This window comes from Drosophila simulans, chromosome 3L, assembly GCF_016746395.2.
Source record: "Drosophila simulans strain w501 chromosome 3L, Prin_Dsim_3.1, whole genome shotgun sequence".
Taxonomy (NCBI): Eukaryota; Metazoa; Arthropoda; class Insecta; order Diptera; family Drosophilidae; genus Drosophila; species Drosophila simulans.
Genome location: NC_052522.2, coordinates 11,262,561 through 11,280,305, shown reverse-complemented (window position 1 = coordinate 11,280,305; position 17,745 = coordinate 11,262,561). Strand labels below are relative to the sequence as shown.

Here is a 17,745-nt window from a genome sequence, read left to right as displayed (position 1 = left end):
TTCTCGATAAGGTTTTGATTGTTTCGTAACAAATGTATTAGAATTACTACTATATACTTATAATCAGATTTGCATTATAAAGGAACAACAAAGATTTATAAGCCCAGATCATCTAAATTTATATGGATAATTGCTTTTGAAAAATATATTGTATATAGAAGTTATATGTATATATATAAACAAAAGTATTAACAATATATAAAACAATATAATGGAACGATAATTCAAAATTACAGATCTTAGGCTTTAAGTTCTTAGGCTCTCGTTCTTAAACCATTCAACAAATGTTGCAAGCTTATTTAGTTGTTAAAAAATCACTTTCGACCCTAACCTCCAAATGAATCCATATGGTCAAAATCATGCTTTCATTACGTATGTTAACGTAATAAATAAAAACTCATGAAAAAAACTATAAGGAATGAATGAAGAACGAAATAATCCGTTTCTTTTATAAGTTCAAATATGTATTTAATACAAGTAGAACAAAAAATCAAATTCGGGCTTAAATATTTCAACTATTTTTAATCGATTTTATTTGTAATCTCTTTCTAGTTTCCACTCCTATCATGTTTGGTTTGGTACATTGTCATAAATATCGTAAACCTTTATACAGCTGTCTTAGTGTTTTGGTAACCCAATCGATCGGCGTTTATTGATTGCAAATATTTGATATAGTTCATGAGACTTATTTTGTCTGCAGGTAGGAAATCAATTTGAGAATTATTATTTGGCAAATGTACTCAAAAGCACAAAACGAGGAACTAAACAGAAATTCCCCTATAAAAGACTTAATTCCAACTTCAGAAAATCAGAACACAGCATATAGCAAATTCGATTATTTCACTTCGGACTTCTTAGTAAATTCCACCACATTTCAAAATGAAGTACCTTTTCGTGGTTGCCCTTATTGCCCTGGCCATCCAGGTGGCTTCCTCTGCTAGTACCACTACTACAACTGATGCCACTACCACAACCTCTGCGGCAACAACAACCACTGCAGCTTCAACCACGACGACAACCGCCTCTTCCACCCACAAAAAGCGTTGTTGGAGGGGCAACAACTGGTGCCACACCCGAATCCCCAAGAGGAAGTGCAAGCACCCAAGGAAATGCCACAAGACCGTCGTGATTGTGACCCACAGAAAGAACTAGTTTTGATCTTTTCTGGACCATATATACTGAAATAAAAGATAAAAATAACTCCAAAGTACTTTTTTTTTTGAAGCAGTAATAACAATTTTATTAAGGGGAAATTTCACGATCTTTAAAAGTGATTGGTTTCTAAATCATCCATTGTGGTTCTCCGCAGACGCACTTCCGGATCTTCTGCTGGAGATTGCGAATGTCGCCGATGAGCTGCTGACAAAGTTGGACCTTTTCGGGACAGCCCCCGCAGGCCTTTCCACCAGGACCACATGGTTGGCACTCACAGGCACATCCCGAGGCTAGATCGGAGAATCCGATGAGCAGGATGCAAGCTGTGGATATGCGAGGATGCGAGATATTGAAGTTGGTTTGGGATTAGAGTGGTGACTTATTATGTAGTTACCGATTATGGTGACTGCGATCAGTTTCATGGTTAATGGTTCTATCTAGATGGAGACTACTTTACCAGATGGTACCAACTCAGAGAAATCCGCACCTTTTTATAGCGCAAAAAGTTAGCCGGATCAATGGAAAATTTCAGCGAACCCATCCAAAAATAAAAAGTACTGGACAAACCAATTGTATTAAAATAAATAAAACACCAAACACGTTTCGATACTTCGCTTTTTCTACAGCAGGCGCTTTATTTATAGAATTAACTTTTTATAGATTCATTATTAATTTTATGTATTTGTTACTTAAAAGTGCTCAGATATTATTTGGAATTCATTTTATGAGTAATACTTTCTTTAGCAAAAAGGACATGTAAAAAGATATATTATATTAGTATATTACATTTTAGTTGCACATCCGAAAGATGACTCACAAAATGGCGAGAGCAATGGGCGAAGTTCAATATCGTGTTTCTATTTGCTTAAGCACAAATGGTTAGCCCGATATATTTTATTTTTGGGTTTCCATCCAAAATGAAATGAAATTTCCATTGATCCTATAACACATTTGTTTTGCTATAAAAGGGGTAGAGTGCTCATAAACGGTTACCATCTGGTAAAGTTAATTTGTCAAAGCAACAACCATGAAGCTGATCGTTGTCGTCGTCATTGGTAAGTGCAAAGATTACTCCGTTTTATGTGACCCAAAATCCACTAAGTCTTCCGTTCATTCTGTCCCAGCGTGCATCCTGCTCATCGGATTCGCTGATCTCGCCTCGGCGGGCACCAATGATTGTTCCTGCTTGGTGTGTGGACCTGGTGGCAAGTCGTGTACTGGGTGTGAAGAACGTGTTCCCCTCTGCACAAATCTGATCAACATTATGCGCGAGCTCGAGCGGAAGGTGCGTCAGTGCGTCTGCGGAGAGCAGATGTGGCTGTTCTAGAGATGTGCCCACAACCTAATCAGCACTGGCATGTTATCTGCTGTCTAATAAAACTGTTATCAATCCCGTACGACCCAAAGTCCTTTTTTAATATTTAGTATTTATTTTGATTTGGATTTCATGGAAAGTGTCGGAACTAGTTCTTCCTGTGGGTCACAATCACGACGGTCTTGTGGCATCTCCTTGGGTTCTTGCACTTCCTCTTGGGGATGCGAGTGTGGCACCAGTTGTTGCCCCTCCAACAACGCTTTTTGTGGGTGGAAGAGGCGGTTGTCGTCGTTGTTGAAGCTGCAGTGGTTGTTGTTGCCGCAGAGGTTGTGGTAGTGGCATCAGTTGTTGTAGTTGTAGCAGAGGAAGCCACCTGGATGGCCAGGGCAATAAGGGCAACCACGAAAAGGTACTTCATTTTGAAATAAGATTAGATTTTTCGATACGACTGGAATTGGACGATCAGGTGTTGTGATTAATTGAAATCATACCCACTGCTTTTATAGCAAAACAACCAGATTTCCGCATTCGCTTTGCTATGTTTTTGCTTCCCATAACGCATAATCACATAAAAAGCCAGTAAAATTTAATAGTCAATTGCTTGAACAGTAAACTAAGACTGTTAATGTTGACATATTTGTAATATAAACAATTAAATAGGTTACTGTTCTCAAATATTCCCCAAAAAGTATGCAATGATGTTTTCCCAATGTCAAGACACTGAAAAATATTGGGAAAAATATTTCCAAATATTCTAAAAGATTTTAGAATATTATTAATCAGAAGAAGAAAACACATTACATTTGTTCACATTTAAAAAATTTATTGTTTTTTTTGTATTTTTTTATTTTTTAATCAACTTTTACACAGAGAAAAAAATTAAATTGCAATTTTTGCATTTGTTTTTTTTGTTGTTTAATTTGATTAATTAAAATTTGTTAAATTGCTAGAATTTGTTAAGCGCTACTAAAATTTAAATTTGTTTTATTTTCATTTGTTTCATTACATACACTCATAATCATATAGGTAGTATATGGTATACATATATAATATATATCTTATTTTCCCTTCTCATTCTTTCGTTTCAGATCTCGCTTTAGACTTGTTATTCGTTATGGACCTACTGCCACATAAACATTTAATGGAAATTGTCATAAACATTTCTTCTTGTCAAACATTTTCTTCTTCTTCAACGGTTTTCGGTATTTAGAACAATTTCTCTTTCCCTTGAATATTATTTCGTTAAGTTGTAAATCAAACAGGCGCAGATTTAAACTGGACAAAATTCGGGAGGGATTCTACGTTGGGACTCTAAGAGTCCTCTTAACTGATACTGATTGAGCGTAGCCGCCAATGAAAGCAGATTCTGAAACTGGAACTGAAGAACGTGAAAATGATAATGAAATCTGGCTCAGATTGCATATGGTGGGATAATCGTTTGAATTGAACTTCCTATCGATAATCGAAGATGCTGCCATACTGATTTCGGTCGCAATTGGAATGCAGTTTTAATTTTTGTAATTACTTTTTCAATTTGGGTTAGGGTGCTGTCGTCTAGTATTGTAGGTTAGAGTTATTTGCTTTCGATTTCATTTGAGGCGATCGTTTTTAATTGATTTGTAATTTGATTCTTGAATGCATTAATTGGTTCCCTTAAACAACACACACACATACATTGAAAATATACAATTAGTACTGCCGTAGTAGTAGTAGTCGTAATATTTGCCTTAGTCGATAACTTTGTTGTCTGTAATAGAATGTGTAAAAATTCTACAATATATATATAGATATATCCATCTATTTTACATTCATATATAGAACTTTTCGCATAACCCTTGCATAAAATACATATTCATATCCACTTGCCTAAGGGCTTGATACTTGTCACGATTTTGTTTTCGCTTTTGTTTTTGGTTTATCATTATTGTTTACAAAATACTTTGAGGAGCACTGGACAGATCTAAGATTCATTTCTTCTTTGTATCTCTATACAGTTTACACTTATCCATGGAAAACGTAACAGAAAAGTCCTCCGAAAACTGGAGATAGTTTCACTACTTCAAAATACAATATAATCGATATACGATTTGAAAAAAAAAGCTCAAGAAAACCACACAGAAAGCGTTGCGAATTCTACAATCTTACAAAGCTGGCAACATTGTGAAGAAAAACTGTAACCAATTATTTTGGAAAAATGTTGGGCAAATAATCTTGAAAATTCTACAAATCAAATTCGTCTACAACTACTTGGTTAATAATTTCATAAATGGAACAAAAGTAAATGATTTCAATATTTCGTTTATGCTTTCGGCAAATTTAATTGTATTTAATATTACTTTGTTTATTATTAAATAGATCACATTCATGGTTCTATTTCTTCACTTGCTTTGTTTATGTTCACATTTAGTTAGTTAATAAGGTATATTTAGAGATTTTGTTTTCTTCTTCCATTTATTGCTGCTACGGTGGCCCTATTTACATACACTATATATCTATATATTTATATGCATATAGCATATGCTCATGTGTGTGAGTGTGTTTAGTGATCGAATGGAGATGGAAACGTCGATACTTGAGTTTGAGATGGCTAAAACATTTATTATTATTCGTTAGAGGGCTCTTTACTCTTGGCATTTACACCTGGGTTAACCTAAATAAGTTTAAAGCAAGTTTTAAATACCTAAATTGTATCTTCTCTTGTGTAATTTTCCTTCCGCTCTATCATTTATCATATAATGAGTTCTTCATCTTATTAGTCGAGATCTTTGTGGGATTGATTATTGATGGAAAAAGTATTTGTTAGTTAAAATTATATTATTGCAAATGTTTTTTTGTATTTCTTGGTTTTATAAATAAATTCTTGTTAGCCACTGCGTGTGTGTGTGTGTGTGTGTAGGTTATGCACGAATAAAATCTACAATTAACATTTCAAATACTTGGGATCGGTTGTATTTTTTTTTTTGTGGCTTATGTGAGAGCTTTTCGAGATCTGTTATTTTCAACAGATTTCATTAATTTTGCTTTGCTTTACAATTTCACTTCTTGTTTTTGTTATTCTACGCTAAAAAATATTTTAAAATTTATTAACACAGATGACTTTATATTTTCCGAAAGTTTTTGCTCCTGCCTCTTCACAATAGTTACCCATTTTTTTTAATCATTTTTTCGCTTCCTCTTTTTATAAATAATTTTACTGCTTAGATCATTCGTTAATCAAAACAATTTGTTTGCCAACTAACTAGCCAAAATGTATTCATTCGTGTATATAAGTTAAATATTTTTACCGCTTTCTATCTCATCAAATTTGTTTGTCATATCGTGTTGTTATTGTTGGTTGGTTGGTTGTTTGCATTTGTTTGTTGTTAACTAATCTACGGATAAACACACAGCTACGCACATCGAATGAAATCTGCTGGATTTTAGTTTAGTTTCGCTTGTTGTTGTTTTCGTTTTGCTTGTTTAATATTAAAATCTTACATTAGAAACACATCAAATATTAGAAATATTTTTCATATATATCTATATATGTATATATTGTATTCAGCCACTCGGCTACATTTTCTCCGCAAAGTTTGGAACTCTGCACAAAAACAGGATAATAATTATAATCAATTAAAATAATAATACAGAGCTTAATCATAAATAGGTGGAAATATTTTGAGAATTGTTTGAATCTATTTTACTAGCAATAATTTTGTGTTTTCTGTAAGATAACTGGGCACCGACCTGACAAATGTCGGAACTAAAAACAAAATTTCGAAATAATTTCCATGGTATTCAAATTTTCTGCAATTGATTTCTTTATGTATGTGAGTGTATTCGTGAGTGTGTATGCGTTTATCAATATTCATAATTATTATATAATATCACATCAACTTTGTTTTTATATTTGTTATTATTAACTTTCCTCTTACTGCTTCGATTGATCGATTCCGATTCTTATTGTTTGCTCTCATATATATAGAAAATTTGTTGGATTTCTGTTTCTCAATACACGGTATATAGATGTATGTATGTATGTTTGCATGCATTTAGAAGTAATAGCCTAATTGAATCGTGACAAACGACATGTGCCATACATTATGCACTGAAGTTATACATAATATATTAGCTACATTTGATTCCTGGATTATGTTGATGATACAAGGTGATGGTGTACACACATCCATACATACAAATTGGGATAATACTCTATACTTCCATCCGGGGGTTTTGCCTTTTGTATTCAATTTAAAACGGATCACCGACAACCGTTCACTGAGTGAAGTTTTCTTCTGCTTGTCTGCCTTAACGTTTTACAATATTTTGAATATTCCTTATGGTTTTTTGTGTTCTCCTCACTCTATCCTCGTTTTCAATACTTCTTTTTTTTGCGATTTTTTTCGTTTTTCAAAAAGTACCTTTTTTGTTTAAGCCAAAAAGTCAGTCCAATAAGAGTTTTGAGTTGCCTGCAACTGCAGTTGATTTGTTTTTGTTTTCGTTTTGGTTTTTTGGTTTTGTTTTAGAGCTTAGGTTCCAAAATAATTGTTTTTGCTTTAGCGTTGAGTTGATTTGTTATTTGCAGGAGTAAGTTGATAGTTTGTGGTCCAAAAGTTTGCCTCTAGGGTTAAACATCATCTCTCTATATTCCATAATGAAGATCATGAATCTTGGCTATTGCGACGAAGGAGGCACAACCAATAGATGTTCGTATTGCGATTGCTGCTGTTACTGTTGTTGTTCGGAGGGATTGAGTTCTGAGCAGCCCAGCGATTCTGGTTCGCACTCCATGCCGCTCCTCCGTCGAGCGACTCACTCGGATGAGTAGAGCTTTTTCTTGGTCAGCGTGAAGTCGGGACTGATGTTGATGGTATTGCTACGAGTAAGGTTTCTGGCGGAGATTGAACAAATATATTTAGTAATCCAGTTTTAATGAACTTTGTGTGCAAGACACACTCACTTAATAAACTGCGGCACCAAGGAGCTCCAGCCGCTCTTGTCCTGCCTCAACGTCAAGTACAGCTCGAAGATGGACACCGTGTCCGGATCCACCTTAAAGTATGCAATGCGCCTGTAAGCAAAGGAAAATACACTTTAATATAAGGCGTTCCATACGTGAATTGGTTAACAAGCAATAGGTTACAATAAGTTGCAATTCTAAACACTCATCACCACCACTCACTTGACTTTGTTGGGCTCGCTCTCGAACTCAATGAAGAGCGTGCAAGCGCGCTCGCCGCATGGTTCTCGCTCCGACATCCGGATGATCTCGGCGGCGATGCGCTGCGTGAGGTCGTTGGGCAGCGTGACCTCGGTGCAGGCCAGGTGGCGACGCTTGGCATCCCTCAGCTGAGCCTGCAGTTGCTGCGACAGTTCCCGCACTGCGCTGGCGCTCACATCGTCCAGATTGTCGGCGGCCCCAAACCGAGCGCCGGCGGTCGACTGCATCGGCGATGCGGGCAGTGGGTGGTGCTGCTGGGCGGTGCTGGACAGCACGTTGGTCATGTAGGCGTGATGGTAGGCGGCTGCACTGCCACCGCTAAGGGGCGCCTCAAAACTGGCCGCGGCCACCGGCGACGTGGCCTGTTTGGGAGTGGTCATACCGACGGATCCTAAGCCCGCCAACGGACCACCGCCACCTGCCGATGGAGGCGTAGCCGGTGGGCGGGTGTTGAGCGCCTGGTGCTGTCGCATGTGGAGCACAGAGGCTGGATGGCCATCTACCACGTCGACGTCCAGAATGCCCTCGCCGGCGGCTGTGTTCCCGTTCACGCCTGCGTTCAGCTCCTCCTCCTCCTCCAACGGCGCCGTCGAAGCTTGCCAGTCTAAAAAAAAAGAAATTAAAGGTATTAGCTAAGATTCAAGTGGAACATTTATGTATATTTCATTTAATTACTTTAAAAATTACATTATTTTTTAATATTCCAGTACCTAAGTTTGCGAATCACCAGAATTCTAACAGTAAATAAGCACTTTAAGCATTCAAAGAAAACTTATCAAATTAGCACAGATGCGAAGCAGTTTCCATCACTGTATGCGGAAACCGGCTGCGAAAGTTCGAGTTACGGAAGTTCAACTGTAGTTTGGATGGCACATCGACCGGCAAAAGAGTTCCATGTGGGAATGGAAGCGAAAAAAATCAGCTGATGTCTGCAAATCGGGATCCACACTCACGTTCCACGCTTGGGGAAACCGGAAAGAGTGATGTGCGCAGACTCCGCTTCCAGGGAGCGGCGGAGAAGAGGTGCCGGGGTCGGGGGAAATCACCTGGCAACAACAGCTGGAAAATCAGCCGTTTCCCACTTCCAGCTGACGCTTACCCTCTCTGTCTCTCTCTCTCTCTCTCCCTGCCTCTCTCTTTCCGTGTCCCAAGTCAGCAGTTTATTTCCCCCTCAGTTTCCCCCTTCGAACAGCTACCTCTCTGCGCTACTGGCTTTTATATCTTTTGCTGTTACTTTATTACCCGACAGAACGGACGATAAAAAGCGGAGCTAAACTCCTCTCAAAAACTCGACTCTACCGAGCTGGGAATTAAATGGTACAGTGGGGCAAATTGTCTGAGACATATTTTTAACATAAATGAAATTGAACATTTGTAAGCAATAAATTCTTTATTTAATATGTACAAACATGTAAAATAAGTAGGCAATTCATTTTACTGATTTGAGGGCTTACGTGCATAGTCAAGCGTGCACTGTGCACACATTGTACATTTCATAAAGAATGGCAATATTACTGTTCTGTTTCTAAGAAAATCAGTGGAAGATTTAATGGAGTTTGTATAATCTACAAAAAGTTAATTAGTTTCTATTCTTTCTAATAAAACATTCTTCAAATAACCCAATTTATTTTGATCACATCTTGAATATTTGATTTCCTTCGAGGAGATCTTTTGCCTAGCAACAACTTCCTACTCCTTTCGTGAAACTTTGTGCGCATAATGTGCGAGAGGCAGTGCAGCGAGTACAAATTAACTACGTGGCTTGTCTCGACAGCGTCTTGTAATTAGCGCGGAAACTCTTGAAAGGGGGTATTCCTCCCTCTCCGCTCTCTCAAACACCCTATTCAACCAAGTCTCCCCATGCCACCCACTGTATAATCATTGCAACGTCGCTGAATGGACAATTTGCTCTCGTTAGCTTTGCATGTCTCTCTATGTCACCCCTTCTCTCTCACTCTCCTTCGCTTGCTGTTTTGTTACCCCCTGAATCTTCTTGTGTCTTCCATCTCGCTCTGGCTCCCTGGCACACCCGCGTAATTAAGAAATTAACGGCACATGTTTGCGGCTCTGCATGTGTCCACATATGTGTGTCTCGCTTTTGCTCCACCACCATCTCAATATTCCCATCTCGCTTCCACTGCGTATGTGTTATTGGATTTTGTCAAGTGCCGTTGTCTTCACAAAAGGGTTTGTGCAAAGTCAAAAAAGCGAAAGCCAAAAAGAACCAAATGAATAATAATAAAAAAAACAGACAACGACCACACACTTTATTACAAGGCACACAAACAAATGCGAGCGCTGTATTTATGGATGCATGGATACACTTTTGCCACAGCGGCGAGCAAATTAGTAGCTGTAAAAACTCGACTCATTAATGAATAAAATCTTGTTATCTTAACGAACCAATAAATACAGTTCTATAAATCGCACCAATGTTTGCGCATATGTACATATGTACATACATCTATGCATTTTAAAGGTAAGTTTATCAATAGATATTTAAACATAATAATTCGTTTTAAATCATACGCACTACATTTATGGTCATATGCATGTACATATGTTTATACATATATACATACACATATGTAAATATGTACAAATGAGAGTACAAATTGTTTTTGTAACCGCCACCGTACTTACATACATATGTATGTAAATTGAACCTATACATTCTGTACATTCATACAAATGTAGAAATACAAGATGTATGAATCTTGTGGGTGGTGTATTTGCATTTGTATGCATATTTGCATTCGGACGAGAGATGGGCATATTGATGAACAGACATCTCCCTGCTCCTACTTTCGCCACCCGCAACCTTCATCTTTGTATGTATGTATGTATGTGTGTATGTACATATATATCTCTGCCTTACTTGCCGCAGCAATCTGAAGCCTTTGCGGTTGTGTATTTGGTGCATTCGGAATCAACAAGAACAACAACAACGAACACAAGAATGTATAACAATACCTGCGGAAAGAAGAAGCAGCAACGCAGCATCACCCCATACAAGTTAACGGTACACCGCAAACATGACCGTTCGTGTTCTCTTGTGTTTCCCAGTTGCTGTTCAGCTGGGTCGAGTGAATGAGACGCAAAGAGCTGGCGAAGAGGTGGTGGGAAGGGGAAAGGGTGGGTGTGGGTGATAGGTGAGTTTCGGGCTTATTACTTGGCTCTCTTAATGCGTGACGTCGCTTGGCCTTGAGATTCAATTTTCGTGCACTTCGGTATGGCAATCATGTTCCTACAGTGCGCACTGCCTAGCAGGAACCAATATTATTTCAAATTCAAGTGTTGAAACACCTTATATTGTTAAGCAAAAATGTTAACAATTTATAAAACAGTGTTCAGTTAAGCATGTTCATTGTTACACAGAAAAGTGATTACTGTAGCTCATATTTACTGTAAACCATGAGAATTGATAATTCTGACGCTTTTATTTTTAGATCTTTCACTTAATTACCGAAGTAAACCGCCTGTTCTCTTATCAATGTTGATTGTTCAGTTCCATTCTATTTTGGATCTTCAATAAAACGTCGCTAATCGAGTTAAATTGGTTGTAAGACAGTCCATGAACCGAGTTTCATACATATGTATGTATGAATGTATGCATTTATGTATGATTGTTGCTATCTTCATATGTACATACATGTGTATGTTAGTTTTTTTTGAATCAATAAGCAGGTTATAAATAATTCATTGCGACCAATTTTGGAAGTCATTCGCATTTGGCCCCTAACGGAAATCTTTGGAAATTGCTTCGAATATAAATTCGACGAACCCACGCATGGGGTTAATAAATATTATATCAACTTCTTGATAACCCTTCTTGCAACGGCCAACAGGAAAATCATTTTAAAAGGAGTTATGGCTATATGGAGCTATTATTATTATCACCAAAACACATATTATCTTGAAACACTTTCTAAAATAAATCTCATTCTTAATTTCGTTAAGAGGCACAATATTTCAGCCTTTTTACTTAAAATGGTAGCATATTTAAGGGCTTATCAAAAAAGTAACCTCTCAAAAGTTTTTTCTTGGAAAATAACTATGTAAGCATGGAAGTTGATGTACATAGTTGATTTGAGAACCATTAAATGAAAAAGATACGATAACAAAACTTGAACAAACTAGTAATCATTTGATGTACTTATGTGTTTTATTCAGTAATTGTAAAGTAGTCATAAGAAAAAAAGTGCTTTGTACACAACTGATATTATTTTTAACCCAGCGGTAAATATTCTTGATGGAAAATGAATAATGGCCATGTAAGTGTTGGTGAGGCTGGCTGGTCGTATGTCCTTCGAAAATAAAATTGCATGCGCTCAGTCAGTCATGAAATTAAATTGACTGCAAATACATACGTTGCCAGGGGCGTGGAAGGGGTGTGGAGCAGGGGCGGAGGTTCGGTGGGGTCTGCAGAGCTTTTTCAGCGCGATGCAAGCAGAACAACACGGTGGAAATGTAACCAATACGGACCCCTCAGCTATTTTCACGCCAAATCTGTCCATTCCAGGCCATTAGGTCTTTTGATTGGAAAAAGTGTTTCGTATTTTAGCTATTTTTAATAAAAAAAAAAATGTGGCACTAAAACATGTAGTGATCCGATAAAAGCTGACTGAGCAACAATTTTCTTAGTCAATGAATATTTATTGTTTAGAAACTACGTTCTCAGCAAACTTTTTGATTTCCATTAAGATGCACAATTAAATTTTCATTCACGCTAAAGTAGGCAACACTGCGGCTAACGGTATATCTGCGACAGTATGTATGCGAGGCGACATGTTGTTGCATGTCGCTACCACCGCCGCTTGTTGTGCTGTGTTCGCCTCCGGGTGATTTTACATATTTCGCTGTTTTTTGTTTTGTTTTTTGGCTTACGTGCTACGTGGCTATATGGCCGTATGCCCATGGAATCCCTCCCTGCTGCCCAGACGGAGGTCCCCCGTCTAATTTGCCCAACTCAACTGCTTCTTGGTGCAAAGTTTAAAGTGACAGGATTAACAGGATGTTGCATAATCCGCCCGCCAGACACATGAACAGGATACGCTGGCCTGGCTTCGGACAGGAACAGAGTGCACAATGCATAATGTGAACTTTACATATTTGCAACCCCCGAATGGGGCACCTCAATCGGGATGCAAAAATGCAGGCAATTTTCGGGGCAGAATATGTTGTACTCATTTTATCAGTCGGTGTGCTAGTGATTAAAATCAAAATCCACTCAAAAACACGCGAAGCACTTTGAAATGCATAGAAAACTGTATAGAAATTTTCCATTGGTTGGGCAAAACTTGAATAAATGAATTTTATAATCCCTGGAAAATTTGCTAAAGACATCAAATGAAATGTTACCGTACGCTATAAAATTAATTGAATCAAAAAAGAAGAGCGAACAAAATAATGGGCCATAAACATGAAATATAAAAATGTTCGTGGCACATTAAAATATCCGAAATGTGCCTTAATTGAGAATTCTTGCAAGAAACGACCCGAATGGATTTGTAAGTTCACAAGGTGAACAGCGACCTTAAATTTAGTTTTAATGCGTGGCCGAGCTTTAAAATTAATCAGGCGGAATAACAACGAACTGTGCGTTTTTAAATCATTTCGGTTGTTATGGCTGTGCTGCACTTCATATTAATATTTCTTAATAAAAAAATGTTCTTTGATTTGGCAATTTTTGGGCAAACTCAAAGTGGATTTTTTCTTTAAACAATTTTGGTACTTTTCTATATGTGGATTCTGTTAATAAACACTTAAAGAGCACACTGTTTTATTTAAAGAGGTGATTGTTTATAATATTGCATTAATTTTATGTTCTTTAGAAATTTTCCTATACAAATCATTTTCAGAATTTGGAACTTGGACGTTTATACACAGTATGTATAGTAACTAAATATTTAGTTAGTGATTTTAACTACATTAAAACCAGCAAAAATTCATAGATCACAAATCTTGTCCTATTTAACAATCTAGATTATTTTGCTATGTGAACTTACCTTTAATTTTATTAACACCGAATTTTCCCTGAATGTGATTTTGTACTGAGAGCACTTCCATCTTCATAGAGCCGCCGTTGCAACTGCTATTTTGTGTGTTTTCAGCCGATTGTTGGATTTATAATGAAAGTCTGCCGCTTGTTGCTGCTACCGAATGCGAATGCGATTATATAGGCTATAGGCTTTTGATCTCGACCGACTTTCGATGCGTTTAATATATTGCGTGGGTGTGAATAGTTGTAGTTTAACGTACGTATAGAAATGCACTTTAATCACAAGAATTTGATTTTACTTCGCGTGTGGTTGGTTGTTTTATTGTGTGTTTACTTTGTTGTGTGTGTGTGTGTGTGTGGTGGAGAGTTCGATTTTCTAGCGACAGCGTTTTAACAAACAATTGGAAAAGTATCAACAACTAAATTTGTTATTCTAGTTAAACATTTCAATTCAATACATGCTAAAAAATCAACGCAAATTGCCGCCCCGTTCAGCTCTCTCTCGCTCTTTCCTTCCTCTGGGCTTTCTCGCTTCCCCTTTCTGTCTCGCTCTGTCTGGTTTCCTTTATAAATTTAAGCACAGCACATGGTTTTGATTTAATTCAAGACGTTTTTGTTGTTGTTCTTGTTTGGACAGAGATTTTAATTTCGTATTTATCTTTGCTTCTTTGCTTTGCTTTCCTACATATGGCGGAGTTTCAAGTGCTGATGGCTGCGTTTCGTTTGTAGAAGTTATTCTTTTCTGGTTTTCCGATTTTCTGCCTCTACTTCTTCTCGTTCTGCCCCTCGTGTGCCGATGTGCTGTGTTTGGCGGCCGCGTTTCGACTGCGGGTTTTTTCAGAAGTTCGTGTGAAGCGTACTACAAAATTTTCACTCAGCGCTCGCTCAGCTGTTTCTGTTTCTGGCTCTGTGTGCGTGCGAGCGAGAGAGCTTGGAAATAGCTGAATCAGAAGAAGAAGAGGAGGACGATGAAAAACTGGAACTGCGGCAACGGCAACAACTTCGATAACGGGACACGCTGGAGAGCTGAGCTGAGCGGAGCGGAGCAGTTTTCCAAACAGTTTTCCAAAGCTACTATCCGGCCGGCTCGCGTGCTGCTGCTTTTATACCAATTTTCCACGCCGGCTGCGCTGCCGGCGTCGCAGCTTTTCATTTTCCTTTTCCTTGGCCGTGAACTCTCTCTTGAGCGGCTTGGCGCTCTTTGGCAGCCGGCGATCAGCTGTTGTTGAAGACACTTAAGAGCAGTTGAGCGGCTCGCTCTCTTGAGTGTTTTTGTTTTGAGAACTGAGCAAAAACTGTCAGTCTCTTTGAGTACATTTTTTTTCGAAAGTAATTGGCAAGTCTATAATCCATTGTTAATTCTCTTTGCTTCTATCTATGTATATCATTTGTTACTTATATTAAGTTTGTAGGTTTTCTTCTTGAAAACATTTTTATTTGTAGTGTTTATTAACAAAAAATAAAAATTCAATTATTCTTTTAACCTATAATAAAATGTTAATTGAAAATGTTTTTTTTTTATTGTTAGAATTAAAAATGCAGCATGTAAAGTAAAGTGATTTTAAAACACCAAATATATTACTCAAGGGCTTTATACAAATAAGATTGTGTTTTTGCTTAAGAACCCAAGTATCTAAATATTAGTATAGCGTTCTGTAAAGAAAATCGCAAATTGCGAGAGAAAAACCTGGAGGCGGTTTTCTGTAATTTGGCATTTTAGTTTGTTCCTTTCTTTTTCATTTGAATCTCGTAACAAAATTTATGGTGTTTTTTGGGAATATGCCGACTGCACATATATGTATATACATAGTATATAGTAGATACATAAGTACATATGTTGATGCTCGTATATCTGGCCTTTACCGGATGACAAGACCCATTGTACCGCCTCCAGTTCTGTTGGTAGCGGAATGGAGGGGAAAACAAGAAAATGGATGAAAATGCTTCGCCGACACAGGACACAGGGCCTGTCACTGTTTTAACAATTCATCTTAATAGAAATAAAAAATGGCGCCGCTGGCGTTGGACAGTCCGGCTGACACCACCCGCCCCCTTTTGGCCACCCCACCCCCTTATCCCTTATGCCATATCCCCCAGTTCCCCACTTCCCCACTTCCCCACTCCACCCACTCCCCTTTTCCTATTTGTCACTGGCTCGTTGTGGGTGCTCCTCCGCTCTCCATTGGATCAGCTTTGGAGAAAGCATCCGCATTTCCCCTTGTCTAGCTGCTGCTGCTTTTTTTTTCTGTGTGAGGCGTTTGGGGGGATTTACACATGTCAGTTAATGCTGAAAAAATGTTTACACAACACAATTGCCTGGCGGAGGGCGCGGGGGAGTGGCACAGTGCCCAGCATGGGGCTACTGCCGCACCAGTGTACAGAGAAAAAAAATATAAATATATTCCAAAAAAAGGGGGAGGAATTTATAGAAGAACTCAGCTATTCAGCCTACAAAATATGTTTCCAAACAAAACCAACATAAAAGGTACAAAATCACATATACCATACTATCTACCTTCTATATTAATTTATATTTATATTTATAATTTTTAGTAATCTTCCCTCGCATTTTTTTTCAGTGCCTGCCAAAAAGTTTTAAAGACCAGCGCTCCCTCATCTTCTTTTGAAATTTTTCTTGCCACACTGCAGCAGTGTCGAACAGGATAAAAGTCAGTGGCATACAATTAATCAAATGCATGATTTATGTGAGTGAGTTCCACACGAGTTTAACCTAAATACGTCCCGCCGGGAATCAGCCAAATGAGATGTTCAGGGCGTCTAACAACTCACCCACCGAACTCAAGTCAGCTTAATAGACCCATCCGCATTTCAAAGACGTTTACTTTACGAAAAACTGGCATTTTTTTCTTTTCAAAAGTATCTGCAAATGATTACGGAAACATTACTATTATAGTTGCTCCAAGAGAATTTAGCTCGTTAATCAAAATTGGATTACAGCACTAGTTTATTTTAGCAAAATCAACTAAAGGAATCAGCGAGTAGTTTCGTACCTTGCAGTATAGTTCAAAAAACCTTTTTTTAAAAATGTACTAACGAGAAAAAATGGGGTTTAAAATAAGTTACAGCGTAATGCTTTTTGATGTGGGGTTAAGAAATAACTTAAGGGTTGTATTATTATTATTTCTCACCCCCCAAAATAGCTAACTTTTCAATCATAAATGCTGCGAGACCCACATGGCATATCCATTTAGTTGCGATGTTTTCTCATGATTTGAAACTTTTCCACAGGTGGTAAGCCGACTGGAAAAACCTTCACGTTTTGCAGACACACAAATGCACTTCGCCGGACAAATGTGATGCGGAATGGGAGCCGTAAGAATTGCTCGCTAAAAGCCTCAACCAAAGCCCGGCCTGCTGGGCACTTAGGCTGGCAATCCTTTCTTCGCAGGATCAAAACTTCCAATTCCGAATTCCGAACGGAACCATAGAAGCTTCGCTGGGATTCCAAATGGGATACAAATGAACGCCTTTTCGTGCAACCCAACACCCAACGCCCAATGCCCAATGCCATCCAACCATCTAGCCATCGCCATCGCCATCGCCTTCGTCGAATGGACCACTTAGTGAGCCTTTGTGGCGCAGGAGGAAATTGTGGAGCCGGCTCTTCTAATGCGTTGCACGTTTTCCCAATAAAGTAGCTACAACAACACGGGCGGCAATCCTTTAAGTTCTTCGATACATCGCCGGGGAGCAGGAAACTGGAGCTGCCGTAGAGTGGCTTTTTAGTTCGCGCGCCCAACGCTGCACAGAGAAAAAAAGGGTCTCCTAATTAGTTGGATGATATTTCTAGACCGCTTGTCAATTAAAAATCAATCGATTTGTCATAAAAAAGTTTACAACACTGGAAAGTGCCGAAAGATATGGATTTTCGGGATGTAACTCCATTTAATGGATTTTTAAATTGTTAAAATATTAAAAATGCCTGAGTAATTGTTTATATTATTAATATTTTTATTCCCACAAATAGTTTGAAAATTTTGAAATTTTCCCACACTGTAGTTTTTGGCGCAAAGTCGGAGGAGCGGTAACTGCCATGAACATCGATTTTCATGT

General features: G+C 38.1%; 5 protein-coding genes and 1 long non-coding RNA gene across 6 annotated transcripts; 2 read left to right on the top strand and 4 right to left on the bottom strand.

Annotated features, from left to right (window-relative positions):
* Positions 1 to 526: 526 nt before the first annotated feature.
* On the top strand, positions 527 to 1,286 carry LOC123327167 (protein new-glue 1-like). Its single transcript, XM_044922803.1, has one exon. The coding sequence runs from the start codon at positions 880 to 882 to the stop codon at positions 1,150 to 1,152; it is 273 nt and encodes a 90-aa protein (XP_044778738.1). The 5' UTR covers positions 527 to 879; the 3' UTR covers positions 1,153 to 1,286.
* Positions 1,212 to 1,659, bottom strand: LOC6739635 (salivary glue protein Sgs-7). The gene is made up of 2 exons (XM_002076493.3): positions 1,550 to 1,659; positions 1,212 to 1,478 (listed from the first exon to the last, which is right to left on the bottom strand). Exons 1-2 carry the CDS (start codon positions 1,575 to 1,577, stop codon positions 1,282 to 1,284), a joined length of 225 nt encoding a protein of 74 aa, XP_002076529.1. The 5' UTR covers positions 1,578 to 1,659; the 3' UTR covers positions 1,212 to 1,281.
* A 442-nt stretch (positions 1,660 to 2,101) lies between these two features.
* LOC27208485 (salivary glue protein Sgs-8) lies at positions 2,102 to 2,552 on the top strand. The gene is made up of 2 exons (XM_016184035.3): positions 2,102 to 2,210; positions 2,280 to 2,552. The coding sequence occupies exons 1-2, from the start codon at positions 2,183 to 2,185 to the stop codon at positions 2,480 to 2,482; spliced, it is 231 nt and encodes a 76-aa protein (XP_016031428.1). The 5' UTR covers positions 2,102 to 2,182; the 3' UTR covers positions 2,483 to 2,552.
* LOC123327168 (protein new-glue 3) lies at positions 2,356 to 3,084 on the bottom strand. The gene has a single exon (XM_044922804.1). It carries the CDS (start codon positions 2,886 to 2,888, stop codon positions 2,619 to 2,621), a length of 270 nt encoding a protein of 89 aa, XP_044778739.1. The 5' UTR covers positions 2,889 to 3,084; the 3' UTR covers positions 2,356 to 2,618.
* Positions 3,085 to 6,266: 3,182 nt separating this feature from the next.
* Positions 6,267 to 14,780, bottom strand: LOC6737667 (protein charybde). The gene is made up of 4 exons (XM_002084463.4): positions 13,679 to 14,780; positions 7,632 to 8,274; positions 7,410 to 7,520; positions 6,267 to 7,340 (listed from the first exon to the last, which is right to left on the bottom strand). The coding sequence occupies exons 1-4, from the start codon at positions 13,743 to 13,745 to the stop codon at positions 7,262 to 7,264; spliced, it is 900 nt and encodes a 299-aa protein (XP_002084499.1). The 5' UTR covers positions 13,746 to 14,780; the 3' UTR covers positions 6,267 to 7,261.
* Positions 10,842 to 13,672, bottom strand: LOC120284698. Its single transcript, XR_005543873.1, has 2 exons — positions 12,041 to 13,672; positions 10,842 to 11,977 (listed from the first exon to the last, which is right to left on the bottom strand). It is a non-coding gene; the product is annotated as an uncharacterized LOC120284698 (long non-coding RNA).
* Positions 14,781 to 17,745: the final 2,965 nt, after the last annotated feature.